We start from the raw sequence: 24,312 nt of genomic DNA, 5'->3' as shown, positions 1-24,312 counted from the left end.
GACGACCTTTGTGCGAGAGTGATGTACATGTTTGTATGGAGAATGGAGTATGTCAGTGCATAGATGTTCATTTTTTTGTTCCTTTTCCCCCATTTAAGGTATGTAAGGTGAAAGAATTGTGGGTTAAAAAAAAAGCCAAGGTACGCCAATGTATGCAATGGCACAGGGTATTCCAGAGAATATCAAGTTCTGACTACCTTAATTCAGAAGGAGCAAAAAAGGTACTTGTGATATATCCCACATCTAACACACAGAAGGTTCAGGAGACAGCAGCTGAACCCCTGCAATACAATAGAAAATGGCAATAAGGTTCGTTTAAAGGGCTCGGTATTCAGCCCTGTCCTATTTAAATGAGGTTTTGTATCATGTGCAAAATTCAATTTAAGCAGCACCAGGGGATGACTATATATGCCTGGATTTTCTCAACAATGTTGGGTTCCTCAACCTCGGGTTTACAGAAAATTCAGCTATCAAAAAGATCCCGCCATGCTCAAAAGCAGCATCAGACTGATTAAACACACACATATACATACAAATATATAATCTGTCTTATAAGAGGAAAAAGGGATTGTACAGAGCATTGTTCGGTATATAGTGGAACTACAATGGATGTATTTAACAAGGGGATAAAGATCTGGTTGGTAAATCCATTGTCAATAAATAGTTGCAATTATTGACGCCTTAATGAAAGTAAGGCATGTTGCTTTAACATACGGAGCTTACAGCGATCAAGCAGAAGCGCAGCCTTCTTGTGCACGGCAGACATGTCTGGTTTGGGGTATATAATCAGTCAACAGGCAAGCGCGTAATGCAAAAGAATGGACAACGTTAGCAACATATATCCGACACAGTTAACAGAGGATATCTTGCTCGGCAAAATCCATCTACTAACTTACCAGAAAATGATATTAAGAAATTCTATCCATCTATGCAGTTTCCAAAACAAAAGCTCAATCATATAAAGGTAATAAAAAATAAAGTTAATGGAGAAGAGAATTCAGTTTATTTTTTATCCAATCAATTACAAGTGCAATATTGTTCAGGTTTGTAGGCAGTTCACACAAGAGGTTATACTTTCTGCCGGAATAAAAGTAAAGCCATGGGGGGGGGGGGGGGGGGGGGGGCGAAGTTTTAAAAATAGAGCCGCTTCATCTTGGTGAAGGTCATTGGGGTAACATTCCTTTGAAACATAATTTAGAGGTTAACACATCTTTCATGTATCATCACTCGTAAGCATGTGGCACTTGGACAATCATCATCGCACAGAAAAGCTAACAGTCATGCGAGGGCACGGCAAAAATCGTAAACAAGGCAAATCTTTCACCACACAAAGCAGTGAGAAAAAGGAGGAGGCACTCCACAGGGACATGACATCTAATAAACTCCACGTCATACAACTCCAGGAACAAATACTTGCAAAAAAAAAAAAGAAAGAAAAATAGATTTCTAGGTTAAAACATGTGATTTAGTGATATTTGGTAGCTGGTTGCTCTTAAGTACTGGGGGGGGTAATGCTCAAATACAGCACTGTGGGTTTCAAATAGAATGAAATGCATACGGCAGGGGTCAGAAAAAAAAAAAAAGGGGTAAATTGTGTTAATCCACAGTGTCTGTATGATTTATGGTAAAAAATACAAGGATTCTGTTCTAGAAATATCCTACCAGATACGGCATCAATGCTCCTCCCCAGCCAGTTTATTTCTCCGCATTAATGGCATTGTCTCACCGCAAATGACTTGTGTACAAGTTCACAATTATTCTTAAAAAGATTAAATGTTCAACCTACAGGCTCCTCAAGCAAGTACAAGGTTATATCGGCCTGTACAGCACTGGTAAGTGCCAGAGAAAAATAGTAACCGTTATAAGGGTTTTCACCTGAACTGAAAGCAATCCGCTGCCAGAGAATAAAAATGATATGTGCAAGTGAACAGGGCTTTCCACCGATTTAAAGTGCCCAGAGAAATTACTCTCCCAAATAAGATTTAAAGGAAAAACCACAATGCCAGTTACCACAGTCATAAGAAACGTGTGGTTTAAACACAATATGTAAAGCCCATGAAAGTCAGGACAATTATGTCCAAAAAAAGGGGAAAGACTGCATTTTAAAGAAAGAAAGGAAGAAAAAAAAAAAAAAGAATATATTATAAATGTACAAGCATTTAATGAAGATCGCATCAGGTGTGTACTTGCTGCACCACGCTGCAACAGGGCTTTACGAAAGGAGTGTCGAGAACAATTCTCCAGATCGAAAGAATTCATCAGAAGCATAAAAAAGCCACAACTACCAGGAACCGCCCCTCCTTAATGGCTCAAAGGAGTTAGACTGGACAAGCTGAGATGGGTCACAGGACATGGCCAACAAGGAAGAACCGGCAAGAACACAGATGTCTGAGAGTGCGAAGTCCTTCACAGCCTTCCCCTGTGAGCAGGCAAAAAAAAGAAAGAATAAATACAATCCATTTGCAGTGTACACATCCACATCTAGCAGTGGCCATCAAGAAGAACACTACCAAAGGCTTAGTAGCCATACTTTATATGCCCCAGCATGCCTGTGCAAATGAATGCTATGCATAGGGGCCCATGTCCATGACTCTGAGAATGATTAAGTCACAGAGAAACCTGCCAAATTAAGGCTTGAGGACTTGCTACCCACACATTCATATTGTCACTGAATTTCACATTCTAGAATTGTCTAGTGGTGCCAAGTAACACCCTAAACAGTTGGTGAGAAACATGCTGCAAACAATTTATATCATCTCTACAAAGCCACCGAGCTGGAAGACAATCTTTAACATGAACATGGGAAAATATTACAGTGCTGTAGGATTTGGAAGCACGCGAAACGCGAAGGAACCCAACTTACCCTTTTGTATTCGGTAGCGCACAAAGACAGATGACTTGGAAAGCTTATATCAAACCACGATGTTTACGCTTAAACTGGCGATTTTTTATATAAACGTATTCTATAGTGCGTGCAAACAAAGCAATAAATGGGGTAAAGAAATATATCTAACTAATTAAGCGGTGTAAGTAAATTACCTGTGATTAGATTATGGTCAGTACCCAGGCTGGAATCTAGCAGTTTCCTCGAAAATTAGCTCTTTCAGAGTCTCCTTGGGCAAATCGTCCAGCTCCATTTCAAATTTAAAGGGAGCTTCGGCTACAGGCTTAAATTACAAAGAATTCATTTTAGTATAGTAACCAGTTTAGATTAAATTAAAAAAAAAAAAAAAAGTCAGAAAGGACAACAACACTGTACTTCTTACACAAAACTAAATAGTTTAACAGACCATTATTGCATACATGAGAAAGCTTTGTAGTGGATATGTGATGTTGCCTAACATTAAATACATGTGACATGAACATGCCCTAATAAACTAACACTGATCTCCATCCATATGCAAGTTTTGCATTTTGTGTATCCTTGTTTCCCCTGGATACATCTGCCACAAGCTAAAATTTCATTATGTACTCCATATGCCCATCCGGGAAAGAAAAAGGAAAAAAAAAAAAAAAGCTAATTGCAAAATGCTCCCATGAATGTCAATACGAAAATGAAAATTCACCTCATCACTTGGGTCATAATACTGCTCCAGGTAGGGATGGGCCAGCGCTGCCTCTACTTCAATTCTTTTGTGGGGATTGAAGGTCAACATTTTATCCAACAAATCAAGAGCTGAAAATGAAAACAGATAGTGAAACATTAGTTTCATTCTACAGACAGGCTTTCCATAGATTACTAGTATATCAGCTACAGTGATTTTTGTTTATATATGATGCGCACCCACATAACCTTCTCTTGTATCTCTTCCATCGCAATTCAAGCAGACATGTAAAAATAGATTAGTGTAAACATGTGACAGCCTGTCAGATAAAAACATAACAAAAAATGCCTCTTCCATTTTATATTTCTTAAGAAACATCCCATATCCAGCCAAGCGTATAGAGATGAACCGTGCATTACCTTTGGGGTCTGCATTTGGGAACAGTCTATTCCATGGCACTTTATTTTTGTGAGGGAGGGAAAGCAAGTAGTTTCTAGCTTTCAAATTGATTATACAGTTGAGGTCTTCTTGAGAAGGAGATCCAAGAATTCCTGAAAAGGAAAAGTAGAGTACAAGGACAAATTAAATTTCCATTCGGAAAGAAAACAGTTTCTTCAAACAGGATTTTTTTTTTTTAACTTACCAAGAATATGATTAAGCTGATCAAGGTAATGTTTCCCAGGGAATATGGGTCTATTGGAAAGCATCTCAGCCAGAATGCAGCCAACAGACCAGATATCAATGGACTTGGTATAACCCTAAAATGACAGACATTGCAGCAACTGAAAACAAACTCACCAAATGATGCGCCAAAGTAACGATTCATTAAAAGATCAAGAACGAGCATTTGTACCCAAAATAAAAACCTTCAGTAGGTTGATGAAAGGCTTAAAAAAGGTCATGTTATTTGGAAGTCACAATAATTAATTTACAAACTGAAAGCAGCGTAGATGGTCGAGTGTTACTACCTTAGAATTCAACATGATCTCAGGAGCTCTGTACCAGCGAGTGGCAACATATTCCGTCAGAAAACCAGTGTGATCGTGATCAGGGTCTGCAACACGGGCTAGTCCAAAATCACAGATCTGTTCAAAAGGAAACACAGAATGGGGTGTTCAGATATTAGAAGACACACAAATGGATTTATTAAGATATCAAAGTAATATGAATGAGCCTGAGAATAGGCAGAGCGCTAATGCACAGTATTAAAAACAGGGAGTTATTCCAGAATGCATACAAAGGAAGCATTTGAATTTTTTGGATTACATGGTCTGAATATTCATCTAAAAGCGAGGTACGTGGTCCTAGAAATTATTCAATTAAAATAGATAAAAGGGCAAGAGTTGTATTTGGCATACGAGGTTCCCCAATGTTTAACCTTTTGAGTCAAAAGAAAGACAAATGCCATTTAATGTCCTTTAATGGTTTCCTATAGAAAATGAACTTAAATGCTTTTCATTTAAAATAGTCTGTACGTCTAAAAGGTTATAAATTCAAATACATTTAGCCAAAATGTTTTGTTTAATCAATTAGTAACAAGCCTATGTTATTAAATGGTTAGGCAGAAGCACATGTACCTTTACAGGGTCAGAAAATAAGTCCTTCTGTATCATTTACTTACCCACCACCTCAGATACCATTCCCTGCACATCCCGTTAAATAATTCTTACAGTATCAAACCTGCTTTCAACATATACACCCCTTAACCAAAACCTTACATCATAACTAAACATTGGCTCAGAGGTAATCACAGGTCAGCAGATCGGAAGGAGGTAGAAATCAAAATAGGTTCCATCTACAATTTTTTTTTTCTTGGCTTCAATGTGAATATATACTTACTTTGAGATCACAAGTAGTGTTAAGCAGCAGGTTCGAAGGCTTCAGATCACGATGCAGAACATTGGCCGAGTGGATGTACTTTAATCCTCTCAGGATCTGGTACAGGAAATAACAGATGTGGTCGTTGCTAAGATGCTGCGTCTTTAGAAGCTTGTAAAGATCAGTCTCCATGAGGTCCTGCACAATATACCTAGAAATGTTTGAGTTAAGGAATTAACACTCAAGACGTATACACCATGTCATTGTGCACTGTACGGGTTTGCTCTCTCAGTTGTGTAATTTATAAAGCAAAGATTTGATCAACGTGGGGACATAAAACACAAAATGTAGTAAGTTTGTGTACATTCTTCTAGTCGGCAGGGGTTCCCACTTGTGGTAGCCAACTCAATAAAGTGTGCCTGTGTAGCATACAGTGTTTAACCACACGGCTCGTCAATTGGAGATTACGGATGTCACGGGAACAGCTGAAGAATTCTGACAGACATTTAACAGGTAGGAAAAAAAATAAAAAATCACAACATAAAACATGTGCCTTTACTTATTACTCATGAATGCAAAAGCAGTTTGTGGGACACTTCATATTTGCTGGACAGTCAATTTGCTTTTCAAAAGCTTTCTTCCCTGAAGTCCCTGGTATATCTAGTAGATAGGGCAGGACTGAGGCATCTTTCAGCTCAGGGTGTTTGAAACGACACAAGTCAAGCGGGACCGAATACCAGAGGGCCAAGACTTGCCCGTTACAAAATACGCTAGGCTGATAGCCGTAACAATCCAATTAGCAATATAGCGTTTGGAAACACTTAAGCACTTGTCCGTGCAAGAAAAAGCCAAAAACAGGTGGAAAGTCCTTAATGGATGAGGCCCGTAGCTCACTTATGTATCTAGCGGAGGTGATACTGTATTCAGAGACAGAAGACAGACACTGACTGAAAAGCCTGAAAAGTTCTGACTTGAGCATTGCATCTGGAGGCCATTAAGTTGATCTCTGGAAGTACGCATTTTTGGATTATAAAGCTGAAGACCTCCAGATTCAGAGAACAAGTGCCAAGACTGGAGCTCGGAGTGTTCAGGGAAGCTTTGACATGGGCCGAGGTCAACGTGATGGAATGCCTTTCTGCCCAAAGGAACAGTCAGACTTCGACATCAACATCCAGGGTTGCTCTATATTTCTCCAAGTGTGCCAAGATGTTGTTGCCTCTCAACCTGGCCCTCCAGCGGTGAAGAGCATTCTCCACCGCCTAAATTTCTAGACAGCCGAAAGGAGGAGGATCAGCACAAACTTGTCTTGGAAAGTGGCTCCTCAACCCTCGAGACTTCGGTAGTCAGGATCTCTGTCTGGAATGAACCACTTTCTTCCTACTGATAAAGTGTCTGTGTCCACCAGGTAAGAGAGGCTCGGACACAAGGAGGACTGCAGAATGTAATTCTGTAGTTCTCAAGTGGGCCAGAGCCCATGGGAACTAGGTACTTGCAGATGATATTTTGCCAGTCAAAGACATACAAGTCATTATGGAGGTCTTTCGAGAAGAAAGCACCTGAATGCGCAGCAACTGAATGCTTTCTATCTTGGAGACGGGAAGAAAGACTTTTCCTAGACAGCTATCCAGCTGAAGGCCCAGGAACGTAGCTTGCTGAGAAGCTAATTTATGACCCATCGCAGCTTTAGCAGGGGGTGTTGATCACCACAGAAAAATGAGATTGAAGCACAGGAGCTGAAGGGCCCGGATGAGCCAATCGCCCACGTATGAAATGACAGAAATTCCCTGAAGCGGGCCACTACCACAGCAAGAAATTTTGTGAAAACACTGGGAGATGACATGAGGCCAAATGATAAGTCTCTACTGCCCAACGAATTGCTATACAAAGAAACCTTTGACGGGTTGATAAGAACATGAAAATAGGTATCTTTTAGGTCTATGGAGACCATGCAATTTGTTAATGCTTAAAGTATCCAGAGCAGACTTTATAGTTTCCATCCTGAATCTGAAATACATGAGGCATGTTGGATTTTCATAAGAGGTTTCTTGGGTTTATCATCCACAGAGTGTGTGTGTGGGGGGGTGGAATTTGAGGAGACGACAGAGCAATACAAAGATTCAAGAACACTCCAAAGAAAATTCAATACACGAACAGAATACAACAGTATCCTTACCTATGGAAACTCCAGAGAGACTAAACAAAAGACAGATCACTCACCACTCCTCCTGCAACTCGGGTAAGCCGCTGGGCTGGTGGATCACCAGTCCAGACAGCAGTAAAAGGTGCAGAGGTTATCCCCCTACCTGGAGTAGGCAGGGGGGTTTTTTTTTTTGTTGTTTTTTTTTTTTTTTTTAGACTTGTCCAATCTAAGGTAATGAGGTTGAGCGGATCTACTAGTCACCAGGGACTGCAGGGAAATAAAATCAGCAAAGGAGACTGGAAACTATTAATACATTAAGTGATAACAATTCTGTTAGAAAACCATGTCAATGTTTTTTCACCACCTATTAACCCCTTCAATCCCCTATAGACGTACCGGGACGTCCAAAAAACGCCTATTAAGAAACCCCTTTGGACGTCCCGGTACGTCCAGCCTTTCTTGCAGCGTCAGGGACACGTTGACAGCCTGGACTCCCCACTGACAGCAGAAGCCGGCATCGCCGGCTTTCTGCTGTCCAATCTGCTGTAACAGCTTCCGTCATGAAAGCCGGAAAGCTGTTACATTTCAAATGCCCGATGCCGCATTCCCTTCCGGGTTGCGTCACTGCTGACGTAACCCGGAAGGTCATCGGAGGACAGGATATCCCCTGCAGGGGATATCCTGTCCTCCAATGAGGCACAGACGCTGCGATCTCTCACTCCCCCTCCCGTCCTGAAACAGAAAAGGCATAAAAATTATACAAAAAATGTACACCTTATAGTATGCTCCCTGGTGCTGGGAAAGTATGGAAAATCTATATAAATTAGGCATTTCTGAAACCAAGACACCTGCATTGATAAACTTGGAGGGGATTTTCCATCACTTTACTTAATTTTGTGAGGATTCAGAGGGAAAATGTAAAAAAAATAAAATAATAATAATAATAAAAAAAAAAAAACAGGTTTTTTTTCCCCTCTAGATTTTAACTAAATTTCTCATTCTAAATTCTCAGCTAATTATCCAGCTATGGTATCAAAAGAAAGCTCCTTGAAAAAACAATATATAGTTTATATGGGTACACTATTCACAGGAAAAGAGAATAATCGCTGAACCGACATAGCGCAAAAATGGCAAAATTGCTCTGGGCTTTGAGGTACCAAAAACCCCTGGGATTGAAGGGGCTAAAGAAACTACAGGCTGACAGTTTAGGTCATCAAATGAAAAAGAAGCGGACTCACGTGAAGTAACTCTGGACAGGCACAAGAGGGTTTCAGGGTAAACAATAACGGTAACTGCTTAGACACATACACGAGAATACTTGCAGCCACACATGTGGACAAATCTTAAAACAAAAAAGGATACACATCTTTCATTTGCTCGATGGTTGGAGCCCGGATAATATCATTGATTCCAATAATATTCTCATGCTTAAAACGCAACAAGATTTTGATCTCTCTCAATGTTCTCTGGCAGTATGTTTGATGTTCAAAAGGGCTGATTTTCTTGATAGCAACTCGTACTTTGTTGACGTTGTCATAAGCAGAACTGAAAAGAAGAAACAAACAAGTATAACTTTTAGCGTTCGAGATGAAGCTGCAGGGTGTTGCAGCAAGATGTTGATTTTCACAAAGTATATTGAACCCCCCCCCCCCCGTTTTGGCACCAAGATTGCTGTAAGATTGGGATACAGACATTCGATTTAATACGCCTACTGCCTTTCACCTCCAGCCAGTTGCAAGCCAAACAGTGACTGAGAACAGTAGATATACTTTGACGAGAACGCTACCTGCTACAAGAGATGTAGGACAAGTTCAAACACCGATCGCATAACCGAAATATTTTCCACGAGTGAAAAAGGATGTCTACACAGAGTGCATGAAAAAAGAAAAAAAAAAAAACCAAAAAAAAACAACTTGTAAACAATGGTCATGTGATCGGGTTTCACATATACCTTTCAATACCTAAATCACTTGAAAAGGCATTTAGTGGGAGAGCAGTATATATATTTTTGGTTATGCGTGAAGCCTGTGCCCGCTCACCAGCCTGTAATTACACACATTGTATCCTGGGATTGTGTCCTGCTGGGTGTTACAAACTTAGCTTACTTGGAAGCATACAGATCAGCTGAAAACTTCAGATAGCTTGGCTTGCCTTTTGTACAGATGCACATTGCATTTTGTGGCTGGTGTAATTAATGAGGCTGGTTGGCTGGGTCAAGGGGCAGGTTTCAGCAGAGGCACGGCCTAGCAGCTCATTTATTCACAATCCCTCCGTTAATTACATCTCGCCATATGATCATAATTTGTAACGCACATAGAACATTTCTTAGAAGCCCTCTTACGGATCATGCTATGAATAAATATGTATACAGTAGTTTCTTCAAGCTTCACTCTGTACTATGGGCTAGCGTGTGAATGCTGATCTTGACACTTCCTGTTCTTGAGAAAAGAATGCCACTTCCGGCCACAGAGCATCTTGTGCCAGACTTTTACGTAACACGCTATGCCTACCCAAACACAAAAGCACTATTCCAAACAAAAAAAAAAAAAAAGTCTTGCACTCAACAAGCCTAAACAATAAATCCATGACCTTCATTTAAGATGTATAATTTTGCCTTCATGCGAGGATTGTTCATAACATTTCTGTACCAGCGATGCACTTATCTCCAGACATGCCCTTGATCCTAGTTACTATAACAACAACAAGGCAAGAGAACTGGCAGCCTCTTCCAAACTACACACCAGCTTGAGTCCTGTGAAGATTAAGCATGACATTTTACTATATAAAATAAAAACCAAAGGACCGCAAGCAAGTCGGATACTGATAAGGTAGTTAACTGCTCATATGCTGAATGGCAACGCTAAACATATGTCGATTCCAATTACATCAACAGCCAGCCGTGGAAAACGTAGCAGTTCCCTGGACCATTTTCCAATGCAATAGGAGACTGGGCACCATAGAGACGCAGAACTGAACTAGTACTAATTTAGATTTAGCTCAACAATCTAATTGGCCCCTTTATATCTTTCCGGCATTGTCCTAATTAATGCCTCGTTCCTCGCGCTGATGCAAAGCTGGGACTCAGTTGCCAGAGAAACAAACGGCAAATTGCTAGTTAAATCCTTGTTTAGATGCCACAAAGAAAAAATTAAGCAGCATTTAGAAGAGAATTAAGAAAGTTAGCAGGCAACCAAAAAATAGTAGCTAAAAGCAAGGCTTTTTAAATGGCATCAACGTATCAGTCAACACGGAATACATGCTGTATAGTAGCAAGTGCTGTAGAGGCATCCCTGTGGCATTGTAGCCAAGGGGGGTGGATGTATATATATATATATATATATATATATATATATATATATATATATATATATTACACACACACCCCTTCTAAAAAGCAAGGAGGATAACAATTGACTTAAACATTGTTTTTCATGGATCATCACCACTAGTAAGACAATAAAACAAAAAAAAAACCCCACAAGGCATTGTGAGTCCGGTTCCAAGCAAGCACCGAGCCACAAAGCGCCCCTCTTTGTCTCTGTGTTGAATGGTATGTAACAGTAATCAGAATGTCACTTCCAAATGATACATGTAACAACCATAGAGTAGTGTTTACAATCTAATGAACGCCAATATTACCTGCTTTGTATATGATGGGAGCATCACTTGGATGATATCTCTTAAATTATCCATTCACTTGCTTGACATTGCTAACAGAATTTGTGGAGGGTCAGAGATAACAAGCAAGATTCTCCATCACAATGCCAAAACAAACACACCCTGAAAGTGTGTGTGTAATCATTGTAGGTTTACCTTACTGGTTAAAATGGACAATTTCACACCCAGTAGTAAAGACATCAAAACTTTATTTTTATATTAAGTTTGGAAGTGGGTCACCATGCAGGCCTTTTATATTCATTTAATTATAGGAAAGTCCTACAGTAGTTCTAACCATTTGATTTTTTACACCAATATAACTTACGTCATCAACATTGTCTTTGAATAGGCATACAATGCTTAAAAAAAACATTTTATGGCTCCTTAAGTAGTTCACTGCTGAAAACCCAAACAAAGCGGTCTGCTAGAAACATGCCAAGCAAAAGAGCTGTCTGAGACTTCGTTAAGAATCTCAGTAGATAGGAAAATACATCAGTTATATCATTGAGTTTTCTGTGGAAAGGGATCTTTAGCCGAAGCGTTCCAATAAAAAAAAGTCTTCTTCATGGAACGTTACAACTTCTTCTGTCTTAGAACTCCCCTGATGGCACCATGGGGATAACTACGATGAAACTCGCATAGGGTTAATTATATTGGATTTAATCATTTGTTTATTCATCCCTCTTGATATACTAGGGTTCAGGTAGTGAACAGGATATACAGAGGCAAGTTGCAGATAGTGAATAGATACACAGGAGTCCCGAGGTTATAGGGCCTGTAGCTGCAGCGCGGCCGGGATAATTACCAACCGCCAGGGATACAACGATGCCATGTCCAGATGGAGGTTAATGAGGAACAAGTTGGTTTCTTTATGTAATTAACATGTATTGATCTCTATTTGAGCGGTATCTTAATAGAAGTTATGTTTTATCAGACACGGTTCTCTCTTTCCAAAGAGTTTAAATCTTCTATGCTAGCTGTATCACCATTTGTTTTCTTAGGCCAATACAGAAAAATAATTTTTTCCTATTGAGGAAAGGCCAAGACATACCTAAAATGAACACAAGTTAAGTCATGCAGGGTGATAAAGTAACAGAAGAACCAAGTAAGACCTTTGAACTCCTGAAGCCTCAGATACATGCTGGAACTTCAGCATTACGCTAAGCTGAGTAAACTAAGAAGGTACCATCCGGCCGTCCCGGTCAGACCTCACCAACACCACTGGGCACAGTTCTCTGGGCATCTCCAGCAGATTACAGACATTTTACAGGATATTTAGGGATATGAGGAATGGCAAAAATTGAGACCTTAATATGCATTGCTTGGAGCAGAGAGGATATGTTATAGAAGCTAGATACATAAATGGTTAAGAAGTTCACGAGGAAAGTTTATTTCTAAAGGGTAAAAAGTTAAGAGTCCGAGTCCAAAACTAGATGCTTCGGGGCTTAGATGCAACGCAAGGAAGGTTTACTTTAGATAAATGCTGGAGGAACAGCCTGGCAGCAGAAGCAGCACAATGTTAATTTGTGCGTCAATGTAGGATAGTAATAAGACGACCATGAACATAAGACCATGGGCCAGTGACGAGCCTTAACAGAAAAAATAAGGAGACGACTTGATGGGCCAGATCATTTTAATCACATCCTATGTTCCTAGACCGTGATCTCTACTTTGTGGAGAGGGTGTTAAGCTTCAGCTGTGGAGCTGCAGTATTAAAAAGGAAAGTGTCCCAAAGACAGCATTCTAGTTGTTTTATTTAAAACTTCTCTGCAACTGATCTGCGTCATCTGTTTAGAGGAAGCCTGCGGGTTTAACCGTAAACGCACCTCTTCCCTCCCTCTAACGTCTCATACGCACTGCTAAACACGCGAGAGCCTCACAGGTACCCGGTAACATGGCTGCCGATAACCAGCTTCCCCAACACTGCAGGAACATTTTCTCTTGGGGAGGGCACCCTACAATGCCACGCAAAAGATACATGGTTCATACCGAAATGGTTACTATGCATTCATCATTGGCGAGGTTGTTTTGAATGGCAGGCTGTCTGTAAACTTGATGAGAATTACTGGAGCATCAGAACTTCAAAGTCTTCTGCTGGGAAATAGCTGGATCCTCCGTCCTCCACGAATCATTTCACTACTAAATACAACAACTACAACACAAGTGAAATAGGTCTGTTCTACCTCTAACCAAGCATTGAAATGACCGTCTAGTTATACCAAGTATCACGTTGCCAACCTGCCTGATTTTAAGTAGTAAAAAGTATCCTGCAGCCTTAAACATTTAAACAATAAAGGAAGGAAAGCAGTGATAATTTATAATCAGAAGTTATTTCCACCCAGTGAGGATACTGGAGACAAGCAATAACCTTTTGTGGAACAGTTTAATAAAGTGTAAATATAAAGATGTTGTTCCACTTGGACAAAACGGGTCAAGTCGATTTTTAGTATATTAAGCAAACAAACCTTTGCAGATCATTTTATTCCTCCCTTTGAAGATATAAAGAAAAACACTTCAGTAGTCTTCATGTCTGCAATCACTGCCTGCTTTGTCATGTAATATTTAAGTAGCCCCTGGTAACAACTGAGAAGCCAAAATGTTAAATCCAATGATTTCTGGAGACAGGTGAAACAGCACCTTTAAGATGAAATGACAGACCTGATGCTTTTACCTGCCATGTGTGTTTTATTAGCAAATCGCCTTTGAAATCAGTGACAATACATCTAATCCCACAAGTACCGTATGAGATGAAGACCGAAGACTCGCTTTCCAACTCCACGAAAAATAAAAAACAGTTTAAAGCTCCACCCTTGTGTATTTTACTCACAAATAGGGCTGCTGTCTGTTCAGCAGTAGCTTTAAAGTCACCTGCTACTTAAAGAGTAAACACGAAGCTATACTTAGTGTCTTCCGCAGAACGGCCACAAAGCATCAGAAATTGGAGGGAGGACCAAAATATCCCAGAGAACAATAAGCCAGCAGATTGTTTTACTATATAACCTCCCTGCAGAAACTTATATCCTTGATCTATTTCAATTCAGAACTAATTATATATATATATATATATATATATATATATATATATATAAAAAAAAAAATGTACAGTAAAAATGTAAAACTGTATACAAACAGTATCTACCTACGCAAGCCAAACACCGATGCCTGCAAAGCGTCCGACCAAAAATAGTCAGGGCAAAGCCAAAAAAACAATGACCAAAACAAGAAATACGCGAGTCTGCACGGGATCTCTGGCTAGGTGCCATGCCTTCATAGAGAAATCTCTGGAAGAGTTAACCGTGTCTTGGACACAAATGTTAATGTTTAACGTTGTCAGCACAGGTACAAAATATACAGCCGTGAAATCAGTTTGTTTGCATTGGCAGCAAACAAAAGATTGGAATAAGGTGCGGTTATTTAATCACTCGATATGCCCCTTGAAGTATTTCACTTCTAGTTTCCACAACTGCCTGAAGGAACCACCAAGTGTTTCCCTCTACAACATATTGCGTTCCATAGAAATGTTAGGTGTCGCTTCACCAGATTGCATGGCGGATCGCAGATTTCCAGCCCCAACTCCATTTCCCGCACACTGAGGCTTCTTTCCTTGCACTCAGCACTTGTGAATGAGCCAACACCTACTTTACTCAGCCCACAAACGCTCTTGTAAATTACAGAATTACAGAATTAAGCACAGCGTATAGATCAAAACGGGATTATTGAGACCATCACCAAATAAAACCCATTCAATTGCTGCATAGAATTAAGTAGCTCTTGTCCAAGGTAAACCCCAACCTACAGAATCACCCTGTGTCAATGTTATCTTGTAGATAAACTGGATGGGGGGGGGGGGGGGTTCATGCAGAGGCCAAGGATTAAGAATTTACCACCGCATTCGCCTTCACTATTTCATTAAGGTGAAACCCCAGAGAGCTCCCGTTGCAAGACTAGCTTGACTGGTGCTATATAACGTATTGTTGAACGGGTACAATTTCCCGAGCCTTTGGCCGGCGTTGGCGAGTTATAATGAATAGAGCAGCCGGGGAGTTGAAATGATCACTCTCCTGCAAACCGACAACACTTCCTTTTAGTGAATAAACTTCCAGGGGCACCATAACATGATCTATACTATGTGCCAAGCGAAGGATAATATTTCCTTTAAAATGATAGTTGGTGAACATGACAACTTAATTATGCCTGGAGAGAAAAAAAAAAAAGTCAAAGTTTGTAAATGGATTTTTATATTCTCTTCGACTTGCCCTTTCTTCACCCGACAGTCCAGCATCTGTCAGGCACCTGTGCCAATGGCGCAGATGGGGTCTTGCCAGCAAAGTGCTTTTTGTTTTGGGAGAATACATATTAAAAGTACTATCAGAGCAATATTCTATAGTGGGGGTACAGTATACCCCCATCTCTTTAAAATAAACAGAGGCTCCTGACATAATCTGTCTGCATGAGCCCTACTTATGACTGCTGTAACAGAGTTACGGGACGACGGCAGTAAAACCGCAACACACAAACCAAACGATAAAGTTTGCAGCAGATCGACGCTTGGAACTTGGGTAGCTCCCTGAGAATTACTAAACCTCAATATCTTGTGTGTTGCAAAAATAACGCTAATGTGCTGCTGGCTGAGATGATCATGTATGCATTTACCCTGAAGTAGCCATCGTAGCCTCTCACAAATACAGCAACAGACTTATATGAGGGCGTAAACAAACACGAGTCTAGAAAGATAAGCAAGTGCAATTTTAGAAATACAGTGGCTTTGATGTAGGAAATAAAAAGGCTGGGACAAGGAAGATATCGAAATGCTTTGTAGATCACAAATCTAAATCCTTGCGCACAGATTGATTCATAGCGCTTAAAGGAAGTCTGATGTCCCAGACACCCCTACAGTGGTACTTTAATAGGCATTCTTCAAAAATGGTGGGGAGGCACTTACCCAACAGCCACGATACAAAAACTTCTGCCGTCAACTGAATTACTGAATTACAACTCATTACTGCCACAGCTTGATTGAAAGCATAAGCAGCCAAGTGCACACTGGGGTCTACACAACGCCCCCCAGCGTTCAGCAGGGGCAGTGCTGGATCCCACTGGAGGCGAGTATAACCTACATTCAGCAGAATGTATCTACCTGGGTAATTTAGCGGGGGGGGCAAATACATGGGACAATTCTGCATCCAATCAATGTTAGAATTCCAGCTGTAAACGACAGCTTTATTCAGCATAAACAGTTGAATAAACCCGATCCATCATTTTTGGGCATCTCTGTACACAATATATTCTAGATTTCCAGATCTACCGTTTACAGCACACACTAAACGATCACTGACTGCAGAGAGTGTTTTTCTTAAGCTGTATGTTTTTTGGGTTTGTGGAATGCAGATTCATGTCTTCACTGGTTAGGTTGCAAGTCACTCGGCTTTAAGTCCTCCTCCTGTATACATTTTGTGGCTTCTGTTAAGATTCGGTCTCGTTTTTAACTTTTTGAAACAAGCATCACTGATAAAGGGCATATAAAGCAGTCGCATCTTAAGTGCGGATACAGTGTGTGTGATATATTATGCTTAATTTTGAAGTGCTACTGGTTGCTGAAATCAAACATGTCAGAGTGTGTCTGGTGTTTGCCATTTTTCTCCTGGTTTAAGGCGATTTGTGTGCTGCGCTGGAATGCGGTACACACCCATTCATACAGTTCCATCAGACCAAGTGCATTCTTTGCTTGGGTTGTGCGTTTATTCCTGGCAATTATTTTATATATCTTATCGTGGCACATAGGGCCAGACTAGGACTCCAGGCATTTTGAAGTAAAGCCTCCCGTTTTAACCCTTTAAGGACCAGGTTGTTATGTTGCAGACTCTTTGGTCTCTCTTCAACCCTAATTTCCAAGTTTCTCGTTTACGGTTCCTACATAGTATGCATTTGTTTCAGGGCTTTAGTTTGAAATCACATTTATACACATAGTATCAGCAATCAAATACTAAAGACTCAAATATTGGGGGACAAAAACAGCTTTCTGTAGATTTGCTCAATGTGTTCCACACGGTAGATACCAAAGCAACATCCCCACGCTTTTTACTAAACACTGTTTTAAAGGGACCAAAATACTCCCCACTAAACAACTCTTATGATTTTATTAAGAGGGGTAGAAGGTGCTTGGTAATCGTTTCTTTTCATTTTTATTTTTTAAAACATGACTGGAATCCCCCTTGGGGGATCTCTCTAATAACTAAAGAGGTTCCTTTAAATATTTAATATATTTTTTTTATTTTTTTTTACTTTTTTTCTTCTTTGTAGGAGACGAGCCCTGCTCTTGCAAGTTTACAATCTACTGGATGGTTGGGGGGGAATAAGACAGTAGGAGGCACGTCCCCGTTTGGCACATACTGTGAGAAGAGACTGGGGTTTATTCCCAGATTACACTACCTTCCAGATGACCTTATGTGTTTTTATTGGCTGCTTCTGATGCTGCCTGGCACCTCCACATTCCCCGTGAGCATGTAAATAATTGAATAAAGGTTTCCCAGAAGCACCATTTAAACGTGTGCTATGCCATTTCACAAATCTGTTCTCCGATTTGAGTAGTCAAGAGCCTTGAACAGTACAGGTTTTGACTTGTACACAACGGTATTTGTAAGTGCTTGTGGGCAGGGTTGGAGGAATCTCTCTTCACAGACTAAAGAAGAGTTGGTAGTCAGGAATAAAAGTTACTTGTCCAGCCAGTTGTACTGACCCAGAAATGTTTCACACTGCCAACTTTCCTTTTCAGTGGAATAAATTACTATGTATAGCTCGATCCATAGAGCTCTAGAGGCGCAGGTGACCTCCCACAAAACAGAGGTTAACTTGGACAAACAGCGAATGGGAGCTTTTACCATGTTTATTGCTCTTTACTACCTTGAAGCACATTTAATAGTTCAGTTGAAAAGCATACTTTTTGTACACGAAACCAAATACAAAGGGAGCTCTTAAGCTGATGTTATGGCACAAGGGACCCGATTTGCCATTATTACTTCCAATCAAGGTTTTACCCAGTATATTAACCCTCTAGATTAATTGTGTTTCTGTAACCTGTTGAGTGCCAGAATCATAGCCATATTATAGGGTGATGCACTGTGCATAAAACACAAGTGTATTAACGAAAAGGGAGCATTTATTACATACTGAAGCTGAAAAGAAAAAAAAACTGGTACAAAATGAATTCTGACTGCAGCTTTACAAAAGGCAAATTAATTATGCATCTCAGAATTACATTTAAATGTAGTGCGAATTAACGGTACACCAACTCTTGGATATCTGTAATTTTGTATTCTCTGGATCGTGTACATACATATCGCCAACTAGAGGACTGCATTGGGAGGCAGGTCCTGCGGGACCCGCCAAAGAACTTGCGGGCGCGGTCTTGCGGGCGGTCAGGCATTGTTCCCGTGGGTCCCGGTAATCCCGCGCAGTCCCACAAGGCTGCCTTCGCGCTGCTCCCTTACGGTGTCTTCTCTTGCTCCACCCAGGACTGCGCAGGAACTCTGCAGTTCAGGTAAGGAGGTGGGCGGGATTGGGCACAAATGTGGTGGGAGCGGGCGGGATTGGGCAAAAAATCAGCAGGATTAAAAAAGCAGTCGCGCGCAGGGCTCTAGTTCCAACCACTAAATTTTTAGCAGCAGGTAAAGTTTATTAATGACACAGCTAGTTGAATACATGTCTGATTATATGTCAAAAACCCCCGGCTATGAGTATAATATCTAACAGCACCATTAAGTTTTAGTGACTGACAATTCTCAACACAGCCCCGACTTATATAAGTGGAAAATCTATGTGTAAGTCAAGTATTGCGAGCCACGGCACGCCCCACAGGGACAGTCTCTCCCCCAATCAGTAGAGAGCGTGTGTGCAGAGGCCCCGCCCGTTTGTGGAAGCCTGGACAATGGACCGGACAGCAGGGAGAACAAGATGAAGAAAAAATACAGAAAAACAAGAAGATGGAGTAGAGCTGTGGAAAAGGAGAGAGGGACATGGAAGGGGCCAGTGGAGAAGGTAGGGAGACATTGAGAGAGTGAGTATAAGAGCGTGAATGAGGGGGAGTTACGAGTTTCATTTAAGAAAATTCTTTATTTGATAGAAATATAAGTATATTAATAAACATCACTACAAACCTATTTCCATTTAAACATGAGAAAAGGTTCTTAGACACAAGGCTGTTTCACCTTTGCATAGGCCTCCTGGCAACCCTGCGGAATCCCCATTATCAATTTGTCCCTAGCTCCACTTCCCAGTTACCTGCGGGCGGATGTGTTATGCCAAATGCATCCCAACACACACAATATACTTACAACTAGTCAGCTTCAGCACTGAACTAGAGAATACTGCAGGCAAGGGTCTGTTCAGATCCCCATACTTGGAAAGGGCTCCCACTGATTTCAATTGGAGCCCTTTGTTGCCAGTGATTGGCTGCTTCAAGCAGCCAATCAGTGGGAAGAAAAATCAGTCCACAGAGGCAGGCGGTCAGGTGCAGAGCTACAGATTCTAGCTCCAATTTTAATATGAAAAAAAAAAATGAATACGCATTGTTTTTGGTTGGGACAAATTTGTGGGTGACCATTTGTGGGTTTATACAAAAGCATGCATGGCACTGACCACAGATATTTTAAGGTTGGCATCCAACAGTGTGTGTGTGTGGCTTTAAAATGCAAGTGGGCAGCTAAAGAATGTGTCATACTCTGGAGTATCAAACTATTGTAAATAATCCCTCATCTGAAGAAAATATTCTAAAGCTGATAAAGAACTAGAGGGCAGGACAAATGTCTATAAAGGGAATTACAATTTTAGGAACCACCCTGAATTTCTGTTTTCCCCTTGGAAGCGAGGGACACACAAACAGATGAGAACAAAAACAACGGGACTGCAATGAAATAGAGCCAGCGCTCGGCCATTCTGGCCACCGGGCAGCTCAACAGTGAATACATATGCTGTATGCTGCAATATTTGTTCATATATCCACTGACGTGCTTACTACTCTATTAGCCTAAACACTCAGCTATGAGGCTCAACAAGCATCATGCCGTGCAGTTGTTTTATAAGAAATGATGCTAGTTATGAGTTATAAAAGGAATTTGGGCTGCTAGCCAATATCAGCTGTACAAAACGTAAAACGAGCATCTTAAGACCTAGTGTCATTTAAGCAAGAATGCAATACACGCATTAAGTTGGATTAAGTGTCTTCCTTAAAACTAACGTTTTTCATATACATTCCTGCAAAAAATCATAAACACATTAAAGGAGCCTCTAATTAGCAATAAAAACTACTTACTGTCTGTTTAGCATTTGTAACTTTTTTTTACCGATGGGTATGTCATGAATTGAGCCGTATACTACACTGGCACGCACGCGATCCGCAAAACAACCGACAATGAGTCTGCAATAATCGCCGCAAGGTTGTTGCGTGCAGAACAGTTACTAGATGCAGTTAGCACTTGGGCTACTCATTTTTTGACATACAAAACAGCATTGCATATTTCAGATGCGGGTGGCAGGTTCAGCTTGCGTAATAGCAATCACTGGCATTAAAAAAAAAATCAATGTCATAAATCATTTGATGGCTGCATGTTCAGCGGCACCTGCCAAGGGATTCAGGCCTTAAAACACCACAAGGCAGAAAAAAACCCAGCAGAAGAAAAGTATTAAACTATCCCGAAATATATTACCACTCAATCATTTCACTATCTTTTGTGCAATTAGTTTCTCAAATCCCATTTAATAGAAGTAAACAAAAACTATACATTGGTTTGGGATTATTTACTAGGAGCGTTTCCGGAATACATCTTTCAGAATTCGATGATCGAATCACGATGTCCATAGAACAGCTGGGACTAGGGATCAATAAACTCCATGTCAAGAAACCGAGGCAGCAGTGAGAATGCACAATCCAGCCCGGCAGAGGCATCCCTGTCACGGCACTCTTATGGTAGGAGTTCCTAAGTTATGCACAGCGGCGTTAACGAGGAAACGAGCACGATACCTATCCCGATTAGTCAATACCGACAGCAGTACGTTTAACAAGATTTACAGCAACGTAGGGGGGAAAAAAAAAATAAAAAAATTATAAGGTGAGCAGCATAGCAGCCAATTAGAAATACGTATATAAGAACACATACAATCACAGATATATGACATCTCACAGCATTCATCGACTCCCTGCTCCTAAACACGGGGGAGGGGACATGTCAGCCTGACAGAGTAGGCCGCACGGGAGAGGTTGCTGCAAATCCCGGGGCAGACACATCCCTGGCTGTTGCAGGGTGGGGAGAGGCCATAGGAGGGAGGGCAGAAAAGGAGTAACACTAGGGCGCTTAAGCTACTCACCACACCATGCCGTAGGCCCCCTCTCCAATATACGAGAGGTTGGTGTAACGCGGACCCACGTCAAAAGCCTGTCCACGAACCATCTCCGGTCCCCCTCCGGGATTAGACGAGGGCCCTGGAGCCGCCGCCATATTTCCTGCCGTGTAGGGAAATGTGTAAAGGGAACTGCTTCCTGCGCGAGTTGCTATGTCTCTGGCTTGCCGCCGAGGTGCGTATGGCCCTGCGAAGCGGTCGGAAAGATGAGGCGGCGCCCCAGGTACGCAGCTCTCGCTGGGTCTTCCTCACTCGGTAGATAACTGAGAGGCGCTGCCAGGCTAACGCCTTCCCGCCTGCTGGGTGTGGGAGGGGAGGGGCAGCGGGCGGGGCCTGAGGGTGGACGTCGGCAACTCCCGCACGCTTTGCTGCAGTGGGCGTGGCTTGCGCGGGTTTTATTTTTTTTAAATGAAACAATCTTTATTTTCAACACAGTGTCTGTATAGTTGGCTAGGATTTACAAAGGAAAATCCGGTTAGATGCGGCGTGAGCCAGGTTAACGCTACAAAAATACCTTGTGCGATACATAGTGTCTGCATATGTCTCTGTTGGATGAGTTTAGTATTGATGTCGTCTTGGAAATTGCTCAAATTCATCTCAGTACTTAGCGGTGCCTTGAATGATTGACAGCTGTCACTGTATCTTTTGTGCAGTGATAAGTATAAAGAACATTCCACGTTATATTTAAAATGGAAACACTCATCTTCACAGTCTATTCAAAAATAGCAATATTCATTTGTGAAAAATGCCTGTAGATTCTTCCTTTTGGTTTCAATTAATGTAATCGTTTTAAACCTTTAGTTAATTTTTAATAAGCTTTTTTTTTGCTGAATACCAGATGTTTTTCTGCATATACGTCTAGTTAATCTAACTGCTTACTGTTTCTCCCTCCCCATCTGCTGCTCCAATTGGCCTCTTTGAATGTCTAGGAAGGGTGGGCAAGTGCCCCCTCCTCGGACACACATGATACATACTCACACACACACGCATACATAGTTGTGCAACAAAATTCTTTTATTTAAGGCTAGTGATCATATGAAGCCATTTATTATCACATAGTTGTTTGTCTCCTTTTTAAATCGTAATGATAACAGATATCACCCAAATGACCCTCATCAAGAGGTTGCATACCCTTTAATGTTTGGCCTTGTTACAGACACACAAGGTGACACACACAGGTTATAATGGCAATTAAGGGTTAATTTCCCACACCCGTGGCTTTCTAAATTGCAATTAGTGTCTTTGTATAAATAGTCAATGAGTTAGATGCACTGAGCAGGCTATATACTGAGCCATGGGGAGCATAAAAGAACTGTATAAAGATGGAAAAAGGTATCCAAAGCCTTGAAATAGTGTTCGATCACCCAATAAGTGGAAAATTTGGGGATCTCTCGATACCAAGACAAGATCAACCAAGAAAGATTTTGGCCACAACTTCCAGAAGAAAAACCCACATGTAACCTCAGGTGAAATACAGGCTGTTCTTGAAAAAGACAGTGTGGTTGTTTCAAGGAGCACAATATGACAGTACAAAAATGAGCTGCGTAATCAAGTTGCCAGAATGAAGCCTTAACTGCACCAACACCATAAAAAAGCCTAGTTACCATATGTCTGACAACACCTTAATCACCTCACAGCTTCTGGCACACTAATTTGGAGTGACGAGACTACAACCATAAACTGTATGTTTGGAGAGGGGACAATGAGGTCTACTGCGAAAGGAATACCATCCCCACTGTGAAGCATGGTGGTGGCTTATTGATGTTTTGGGAGTGCGGGAGCTCTTAAGGCACAGGGAATCTTGTGAAAATGTATGGCAAGATGTGTGCAGCATGTTATCAGAAAATACTGGCAGACAATTTGCATTCTTCCACATGAAAGCTGTGCATGGGATGCTCTTGGACTTTCCAGCACGACAATGACCCTAAGTACAAGGCCAAGTTGACCCTCCAGTGGTTACAGCAGAAAAAGATGAAGGTTCTGGAGTGGCCTTCAAAGTCTCCTGACCATTATATCATCGAGCCACTCTGGGGAGATCTCAGACGTCTGGTTCATGCAAGATGACCAAAGACATTGCATGACGTGGAGGCATTTTGCCGTGACGAATGGGCAGCTATACTACCTGCAAGAATTTGGGGCCTCATAGACAACTATTACAGAAGACTGGACTCTGTCATTGATGCAAAAGGGGGCAATACAATGTATTAAGAATTAAGGGTCTGCAGAGGTTTGAACAGGGGTCATTTCGTTTTTATTTTTGTTGCCAGGTTTTGTTTTATTTTATGATTGTGACGTTCTGTTATAACCTACAGGTAAATATGACGGTGGTCATAGACGGTGGTCGCACACTACATTGCCCAATCTGCATACCAGGGAACTTTCCTGGTTTGACCCGGAGATTGCCGGGGGAAGCTCCGGTTCTCTGGGTCAAGACCCGAGTCCTCCGTGTCGCGGGATCGGGGTCTTGACACACCCCGCTCATTTTCCCTTGAATTAGGGGTGTTTCCAGCAGACGTTAGAGGGACCGCCCGCCGATGTCAGTGGGCAGTCCTTGTCGCTTCTCGCAAGGGAAGGCTCCGGGTAGCCAGAGACCAAAAGTTCCCAGGTATGTCAATATGCTGCTGGATTGAACGGTGTTAGGCAGCCAGTCTGGGATCTTCTTGCTAATATCACATCAGCATAAAGTGAGCTTATAATACATAGTTTATTTTAATTAGTAAAATGCGTAATGTAGGTTTATTTAGTGTACTGAACTGTAAT

General features: G+C 41.3%; 1 protein-coding gene across 1 annotated transcript; it reads right to left on the bottom strand.

The window, feature by feature from the left end:
• Nucleotides 1-3,056: 3,056 nt before the first annotated feature.
• Nucleotides 3,057-21,641, bottom strand: LOC149290346 (mitogen-activated protein kinase 1). The gene is made up of 8 exons (XM_089489414.1): nt 21,520-21,641; nt 8,866-9,048; nt 5,385-5,574; nt 4,514-4,630; nt 4,189-4,303; nt 3,965-4,096; nt 3,567-3,676; nt 3,057-3,167 (listed from the first exon to the last, which is right to left on the bottom strand). Exons 1-8 carry the CDS (start codon nt 21,600-21,602, stop codon nt 3,057-3,059), a joined length of 1,041 nt encoding a protein of 346 aa, XP_089345540.1. The 5' UTR covers nt 21,603-21,641.
• Between the last annotated feature and the right edge of the window lie 2,671 nt (nt 21,642-24,312).

Source organism: Sceloporus occidentalis, unplaced genomic scaffold, assembly GCF_023333645.1.
Source record: "Sceloporus occidentalis isolate IW3139 unplaced genomic scaffold, rSceOcc1.0.p SCAF_40, whole genome shotgun sequence".
NCBI lineage: Eukaryota > Metazoa > Chordata > Lepidosauria > Squamata > Phrynosomatidae > Sceloporus > Sceloporus occidentalis.
Note: the sequence above shows the minus strand (reverse complement) of the source record. Positions and strands in the feature narration are given on the sequence as shown.